The sequence below is a fragment of the Neodiprion virginianus genome, chromosome 7 (genome assembly GCF_021901495.1).
Source record: "Neodiprion virginianus isolate iyNeoVirg1 chromosome 7, iyNeoVirg1.1, whole genome shotgun sequence".
In the NCBI taxonomy this organism is placed as follows: domain Eukaryota; kingdom Metazoa; phylum Arthropoda; class Insecta; order Hymenoptera; family Diprionidae; genus Neodiprion; species Neodiprion virginianus.
In genome coordinates, this window is record NC_060883.1 from 20,215,886 (window position 1) to 20,225,065 (window position 9,180).

Consider the following 9,180-nt stretch of genomic DNA (forward strand, 5'->3'; position numbering starts at 1 on the left):
ATTCGTTTATCACGCTCAAGCCGGACTTTTAATCGCCCGCCGTTTAAGACGCGCCGATCGGAACTTTTGTCCTTACACACGTAATCGCTACGTGAGGACGCATTTTCTACACCTTGAATCGCTCTTATCAATCCGTTCGTGCGTGCACATAATTCTTTCACACTTGATGAATTTTTGAAAAATTTTGCACATTTTTTCTTTTCTTATACGTACACATGTACTGCAATGTACGGAACTCGGAACTTTGTTTATTTCACTGATCACAATGATTCGGCTTCTTCGAATACTGGATAAAAAGATTCCCGCTTCTCTAGGAGTACAAGTCAAAAACTATGAAATTTTAGGTACAATCGTCGACCGAGAAAGGTAAAAGCTATATCGATACCAGAGAGTTTGGGAGAAAATCATTTTTCTTTTCTTCTCTTGTTGCTTTCTAAATCGCTGAAGATGATTTCACCCAAAATTCACATCGAAACGGGATATCTCTGGAATATTCTTAGTTTTTATTTATGAAAATCTCTACAAATTAAATTCCGGTTCGTAGAACTTCAGAGAAATTCTAAAACGAACGAATGCGAAGGATTCAATTCCCAAAAAAAAAAGTTGCGTCTTTGAAGGGCGTATTTCCGGGATCAGTAATTTTGGGCCCGCGGTGATACGCGTCTGAGTTTCTCCGGGCCCATTGAGGCGATGACGTCATTCGAGGCCCCGAGAAACGGCATATAAATAAATCTGTCAAAACAGAGGAGCCGGTTGTTCGAGCACGCGAGTGCATACAGGGACGTTTTACTGTACATTAAATACGGAAGGCGGGTATTTTGGTGGATAAAAAGGCCTTTCTCCGGTTAGTGGGTCAAAGAAAGTTGTACCTCGGCGCATAGTGGTTTGCCTTGGATAATAATTTTTCGACGCTCGGCTTGACGAACCTGGGAACAAAGACCCGCAGAGGTGAAGAATTTGTCCGGTGCTCGTCTCCCGCGACGATCGGTTAAGCCGAGGATCTTGAACCGATCGACGAATCTCTCGGAGCATACGCGCCGCGGGAGAAGATATGTGGGCCATCTCTCAAACTGGTTTTTATATAACACCGAGGGGACACGAAGCGCCGATATTCCGGGCTCACGGCGTTATTCGTATTTGTTATCTAATTGCGCTCTCGAATCGGCAGAAGATCGGCTAATCCGTATCTTGATCGTTATCAGCGGGGACCAATTTTTGCGACCTATTTGGGCGCTTGCGCCTCGTCTGTATCTCAAGACTAATTTTTACGAACGATCGCGCGAATGAGATCGGCGAAAATCTGTTGGGGCGGAAAGAGATCGGTGACAAATGACGGGGCGTGTGTCTGCTTCTAAAGGTCACCTCTCGGCACAGTGGAACGTTTAGAAATTCGCAACGCTCTTTTACCGCCACCCACCTCAACGAATCGGTTGACAAAAATCGGTCGCGTTTCCGCTACCCGAAGCTCGTCGTCAGATTCGCAAGGCCACAAGTCGCGTTTTCATTCCGAAGCCCGGCACAGCGTGTAACGGAAAAGTAGGGAAAATCGCGCGACTCGATGAAATCGGTTGGCAATCGGCAAGAGAAACATTTGAATTCTGCTTGGATATTGACGGGAAAAAATCGGTACCAACTGACCGAGTTTTGTGCCACCATTTTCCCGCCAAAATATCCACCTATCTTCAAGCCGCGATTCGACACTCGATCCTTGCTTTCGGATCGATCGGTTAACTCCCTGAAAGCTTCCGGAATCTTTCCTCCGCCGGAACGACGGACGTGAGCAAGAAGGACATGAGGCGTTGCGGAGCCAAGGGCAGGATCCAGGTCACCGGGTAACCCAGATGGGGTTCCTTGCCGCCTGCATTCTCGCCCAATGGCGCTGCGTCCCCGCCGATCTCCGACCAATAACGCGTCGTCTTTTCAACCCACGATTTACTCGGCGCGTATGAGAGTCGCGTGCTCGCTGTCTCCGCAGATTTAAGCCTGTTCCTTGGCGGGCAGGATCTCCGAGGCGTCTGCCTTTTACAAATTTTCCGCGACGTTTTCGCCGATTTTTTTCCCAGACGTATTATTATTACTCGCGAGAGTTACCGTTTTCGTTTTTTTTTTTTTTTTTCTCTATATTTTTCTTACTTCAATCGATGCAGTTTTCCGTTTAGATCGGTGCTTCGCCCGGCTACGGTTCATTCTTCTTCGTCGCACGAGTTGTTCGAAGTTCGTTCACTTTTGTCCAAGTTTGTATCGGTTCCTCGCTAAATCGAGGAATCAGGTCGATCGGTATTCCGGTGAAAAGATAATTTGAAAATAAGTAACTAAATCAAAAATTGAATTATAAGGAATCTCGGTAAAATACAAAAAATAACATGAATCTTACGGTGAAGTTTTTCGTCATATGCTCAGTGATGGTAACCGTGTCTTCGGCAGGAATACTTGGTGAGATTTCATACATTGAGAAACAAAAATTTGTAATAAATCGATTAACACCGACGATCGGAACATATTCCATAAATGTAGAATAATTTTACGTTGATTCTTTCAACGCGCAAATTCGATTCACCGCGAAGATAATTTTGAAAATCGTTGAATTCTCGTCTCGATTTCTTCGTAAAAAAAAATGAAAGGTTCGTTGAGACCGTGATTGTAATTGCTAATCAACCGATCGGTAAGTGATTTCCTGAGGTAATGAAGATGTTCTCAGCGTCTCTGCCTAATGACGGGGCTTGTAAATGCACGGCAAGAAAGTAACTCGTTAGAAATCACGGACGATACCTGGCACACTTCGCGGTCTTTAATACCTATTTAGCAGCGTCGAGTTTCTCCATTTTAAAAAAATTTCCTGCCAAAAGGAAGATGGAAATCGGCACGTTTCAAGAGGTTACACCCAGTCAGGAGGTCGAAAAACGTGATTCTTCGAAGATTTTTCACGAAGAGTCATTTCGCTTTGTCAATATAAAAATTTATTTACGTATTGGCGTAGCATTGAACTTTGTTTTGATACTTTTTATTTGTAAAAATAATGATTTTCAACACTACTATAACCGATCCCCGGGTGCGCTTCTAAAAAATGCGTCTTGCGGTGAGCAAAATATCTCTGGACTGGATTATCCGAAATGAAGAAACAAAAAAGATTTAGTCAATGAAAGGTATTAATCTGTCTTTAATCGAAGAAGCAAGCAAAATATAAGCCTCAATTTGTTTATACAATGCAAAATATTTATCGACGATAAAAAACCTTCGATCAAGGAATAAAAAATATGTTCATAAAGCTTGCGTAAAAATTTGAGACCAATCGGTTCAACCGTTTCCGTGAAATCTTGCACACTGTTTTTGAAGACAGTTTTAAGAACGACGCGTTTAAAGTTTCAAAAGCACTTTCAAACTTCGAGAATCTTTGTCGAAGTGACGCGAAATTTTCTGCGTATATACTCGAACATATTGTACATTACGAAGATGGAATTGATATAAAAAAAAAATGGGTTTTTGAAAAATCCTGACTGGATGTAAACCCCGCGAAATTTTTTCATCCATTCATCGTACATACAGCGAGAATTGTCGATCCGTGAATATTACGGTAAATTTTGAATGTCAAAAGACCGCAAAATGGGTTCAGCGACCGCGAAGCTAGTCGAGCTACTGATAAAACCCAGACTCGAAACCGCAGATACTCTGTTTTCCTGGGGCCTGGCTGAAACCGAAGCCCGATCGACGACGCCGCCGCCGTCCAAGTGTCTCTGTCAAGCATCCGGCTGCCTTTGCTGCGTCGACCTTAATTTGACAGCGGCCATTGACCTGGGAGGTCCTGTATGCCTCAACATTAAACAGAAGGAGGAAAACGTCACCCTGAATATGAGCTTCGGGGAGAACGCGATGCACAACGCGACGATTCGCATTGGTAATTAACACCGGTCAACGCCAATTTTCAATCTTAATTCCAGACGTCAGATTGTTGTATCTTCCACGTGACTATCGAGAGAAAAAATAGTTTTATAAGGTAGAGTTTGCTTTTGTAGAAACCAGAACGATATTTCGAGTTTTAAGAAAAATTGCCCATTTCCTCAAACATTTATTGTAAATATGAATTAAACACACTTCAGTTTCGCATTCAAGTCACCTTTGTTCAAAGAATAATATCGTTTCGGTTTTTTGTTAGATGAATAATTGAAATCATACACTTTTTGCAATTTTTAAATAGCACTCTTATGGCTGCAAAATCGAACGTTTTCGAAAAATATCAATTTTCGTCCGTTTTTAATGTTACTCGATGTATAACAATCACGTACACAAATCTCTGTAGACTTGTGCTTAGCGAAATTATTAAATCGTTATTATTTCTCCCAAGACTACAGAAGCAAACTTTAATGAGGGAGTGTATATAATTTTCTATTGTTTTGACGCATGAAGAATAAAAAAATAATTAACTCAACCCAATGAAACAATGCACAAAAGCTTTTGTTGACGAATCTCGGTATTTTCTGTTTTTGTGCACTGAGAAAAATTGCATTTGTTATGGTAACTAGAAAAATTCAGTAAAACAGGAATCGTTAAAAAAAAACTGTTGAAATGTTGTTGGAATTGGGAAAAACGAGGTACGCCTAACCATTTTGTTTTTTTGGTAATTGCAACGCAAAATCAGTTTGTGAGGTTTACTCTACTTTTCTAGTTAAACAAGCATTGAATTTTCGCAACAGTTGCAAGAAAATCTAGTAACAGTGATCGTAATGAGAAATAATAGTAACGGATACTAAACTTTCCGGTAACAGGTGGAAAACTAATTTTCATTTTCTACCTAGAACCATATTTTTCGATTGTGGTAAAAAGTGAAAATAGTTGCAGACTGAGCGGTAACCGTAACTAAAAATTTCTCTCAGTGTATCTGTAAAAAGATTTTTGTAGCTTACGAGTATAATAATTTTTAAAAACACATAGATATTCTTGGGCAGCCGGCAACCTTCTTAAATTAAATTCACAGATTTGCAGTGTTTATATTTGAAAAATTCTTGTCATTGAATTTCTAATTCTTAAAGTAAATGGCGAGTGAATTTTGAGATATAAAAAATGTCAACAGCCGAGGCGGCGAACAAGCGAACTTGCATGAACCTTCTCTCGGATTTGGCGCAACTCTGCGCGACATTTACGACGGTTAAAGAGGCGGCTTCCGGTTACGACGGATGTTTGGCCGTGGAACCAGAGCTCCTGAGCACGACGCAGGCGGTTTACCAAATCGGTTGCTTCAATTTCAACCAGGACAACATTCGACAGCTTGACACGACAGCGGCGTAAGTAAACCGCGGAAGGTATAAATCTACGAATAACCCACGCGATATATTCGCGGCTTTCACCATACCCGAAACACGTGGGTGCGAGCCAATGACGGCTCGACACGTTCGTTTCGCCGAAACGGTAACCGGTCGGAGATTTCTATTCTTTCGTTGCACGGGTCTGCATCCAAAAAACTCGGCAATTTTTTTTTTTTTTTTTTTCTACCGCTTGTTAGAGATTTTTACTCGCTGAAACTGGGAAGAATATGATCAAAAAACTCCATCACGTCAGGTATTTTCTTCAACTTGTGTCTGGAGTTTCATTTGGAGCGAAACTCCCGTTTAACTAGAAATCTGGTATACTGTTCTTGAGTGTAAAAATTCTATGCAAAAGTGATTTCTTACTTTCATTTAATACGTATCAGAGTGAGACTCAAGAATAAATGCAAAGAGGGAAAGAGAAAATGGAAAGCGGAAACGTTTTCGGAGAAGCATCAAAGAGAAGAAGAAAAGTTTTCATAGGGAAAAAGAATGAACACGGAATGTTAAAGTAGATTTCACGAAGAAATTCGTTTGTTTAATTTTATAAGATGTATTGTTTAGTTCATTCGTTGTAACGAAATACTGGTTGTTTCGTTATTCGTATGTTTTTTTTTATGCAAGCAGTTTGTACTTTGCAAAAATACCGTACGTGAGGGAGGAAAATGGAAGTGATTTTTGGATTCGGCACACTCGATAACTTTATATTTACCAAAAACATCCCATGCGGTTGAAATAAAATATTTTTTTTGCTGACCTGTGTTATTATCGCCGTTGAGAATCTACAATTCACATCGTGGAAATTGAAGCTTCAAAATTATACTGAAAAAACATCCATGACTGTATTTATTCTATTAGTGCCTATCGGCAGATTTTTTTACACTCTAAAAATATCCTCGCAATCCGCTTTTAATACCTACAGTAGCGCTTAAAAGTATTTTGACGATATGAAATTCGTTATTATTTTCATCTCCGTCATTTCGTCTTATTTTTCGTCACTTAAACCTTATTTGCTAGCAAACGAAAATTAATGCTCTACAATCACGTCGAACATCAAATTTCTATCACTAAAAAATCATATTCATTTGCGTATTTTACATCTAATTGAAATCAACCCAATTACTATCTTTGTCAATATACTTTTAACCGTTACTGTGTAAGAGGAGTCCAATTCTCGTAAAAAAAAAAATAATCATTCGACGAGTAGAATTAATAAAGGCTGTAAGTGCTGCTTTTTTTTTTTTTTTTTTGTTTGAAAGAATAGCAACGGATACTAGAATTTTTTTGTTAAAAAATGAAAACAGTCAATGACCGAGCTGTAAACGTAACTAAAAATTTCTCTCAGCGAACACTATCGCTTACAGCCTATTTTAGTTCCCCTCTTAAATTTTATTATCGTCACTCACTGACGTAAGTCCCAAAACTGACTTGACGAGCAGAGAGGCACTGACGACCACGGAAGTTCCGGAGACTTCGGAGGCACCGGAAACTGGCGATGGTGCGGGGGAGGACGAGGACTACAATCTGAACCCCGACGAGCTGATCGCAGCGGTTTCGGCGAGCGCCGAACAAGGAATCGCGTTGTTCTCCCAGTGGCTGGGCCTGAACCTAAACCCGAGCCTGAACCAGACGACATCGCCGATCGAAGATGCCTCGGGATCGTCGGGATCTTCGAGGGGGGCGCGAAAGCTCGAGGGCGAAGTGCAGCGGGACGCGATAAAGAGCGAGGAACGCTTCAAGCAGATCCTTAGCGCCCAGGACAACATCCAGAAGGAGTCGCCGAGGCTCGGCCAGGTCCCCGACGTCGAGACGACTTACGTCTACACCGAGCCGCCCCGGCCCGGAAGTCTGGCCTCTCTCGTCGAGCCCGAGGCGGTGAAGCAGCCGGAAGTGTCGATCGACGGCCTCGCCGTTGTCCCGAGGGAATCACGGAGGGGTGGACGCGCCTACAACATCCATCAGCACGTCAACGAGATATAGAGATTTCACGTGCGAAAATGGCTGCGGGATAGCGGAAAAATATAGAAAGATCAAAAAATCGATCGGACAATGTGTCGAATTTTTTTTATAAAGGCACGAAAAGTTGGTTCGTTGATTGTTTTTTCAATTTTCAAAGTCCGAGTACGGAGAAAGCAAAATCACAGATAAGTCGGAACACGGAATGCCGAATTGCAGAATCGTCGGAATTCGTCTCGATACCAATTTATGTTTTAATCTTTCTACATTTTTTGCTATTCCGTACTTCGAATTTTTATACTCACAATCTTTCATACTCTGAATTTCCGCAATTTCATTTAACAGATATTTTTGCATTTATGAAAATTCGATACTCTGGCCCTTCGATCATTCGATATTTCTGATTTTTTTCTCTTTCTTTTTTTCACCCTTAACCCCAAAAACCTTTAGAAAAATTCGAGAAATTAAAAAACAAAGCACCCCTACAACGGAGGTAGAAACTTTTGAAAGTTTTTTATCGTGCGAATTTTTCATTTGCACGGTATTTAAATTGTTATATTCAGTGTTTGTTTGTTTTTTTTTTTTTTCTTTCTTTCTTTTTTTACGAAATTTTATTTACCGGCTGTAAAAACAAACTTGTTAAAAATCTAAAACAACGAAATCCACATTCTTCTAGCTTCTCTACACCTCGCTTCTCGCATTGGGCGAATAATCGTCATATTGTCCAACGGCACATTGCGTTACGACACTCGATGGAAAAGAAAAACAAAGGAGAGTAAAAAGTTTGCATATTCAATTAACTAGTACCACTGAACGTTGTAATTCAACAATAGAAAAAAAAAAAAAAAAAATTGTCGCGTCGTCGATTGCCGGATCGACAAGATTACTTTTTATATACAAACATACTTACTTATAAGTTTAAATTATTTATTATTATTATTGTTTATCCTGTGTATTTGAAAAAAAAAAAAAAATATAGAGAAAGTTTATTCTTCCCGACTCTTCTCGCGCGTTTCAAATCACACGGTCGTGTTATAAGAGAGTATTAGAAAATTATATTAATATACACACAAACATAAATATAATGTTTAATACGTATTACATGTCTGTACTGTATTGATTCCTTTGAAAAAAATAAAAAACGCCATAAAAAAAAAAAAAAAAAAAAAACAACATACGAAATATACTAGTTTCTTTTTCACTTTCTCGTAGCTATCCGATAATCGATTTGTATTAATAGCTAAAATTGTTTGCGTAAAACAACGATAAGAATAATCACTACAAAAATGACGTGATTAAGTAATTGTTCGTTGTGTGTTTACAAGAATCCGCACTACGTGAACGTTTTCTTTAACGGGAAGAAGAAAGAATTTGGAAAATATCGTCAAGACATAGAGTTAAACTTTTCCGATATTAATGAACGTGTGATATTTGTCGTCAATGTTGACCAATCGTTATATTATCGTTTAATATCAAAAGATTACTTCGTTTGAGCGAAAATTTCTTAATTCTATTTTATATGTATAATATATATAATAATATAGTCATACATCTACGTGCTAGGGTAATAACAATAATATAAATATTATTATTACGTTAGTTACACCTTGGGGGGGGGGGGGGGGGGGGAAGATTTCGTTATCGCATATATATGTATATATATATAATATAAACTCTTATAATATATTATATATACCATATTCACGTATAATATAATTCTCGGCATGTATAAAATTTTCAAAGTATAGGATAAAACTATACCTGTATATACCCATATACGCGTATTTGAAGAAGAAGAAGAAGAAGAAGAAGAAGATGAAAAAGAAGAAGAAAAACAACAATGGAAATGAGAAGAAGTATAAAGACGGAGAAGAAGAAACATTTGCAGGACTAGATGCTAAAGTAATTTTTTCTTGTTAGTTGTTTC

The 9,180-nt window shown here is 39.2% G+C and overlaps 1 protein-coding gene across 1 annotated transcript; it reads left to right on the forward strand.

Moving 5' to 3' along the window:
* Positions 1-1,428: 1,428 nt before the first annotated feature.
* LOC124309002 (uncharacterized) lies at positions 1,429-9,079 on the forward strand. The gene is made up of 4 exons (XM_046772218.1): positions 1,429-2,433; positions 3,662-3,892; positions 5,066-5,276; positions 6,737-9,079. The coding sequence occupies exons 1-4, from the start codon at positions 2,364-2,366 to the stop codon at positions 7,275-7,277; spliced, it is 1,053 nt and encodes a 350-aa protein (XP_046628174.1). The 5' UTR covers positions 1,429-2,363; the 3' UTR covers positions 7,278-9,079.
* The last annotated feature ends 101 nt before the right edge of the window (positions 9,080-9,180 follow it).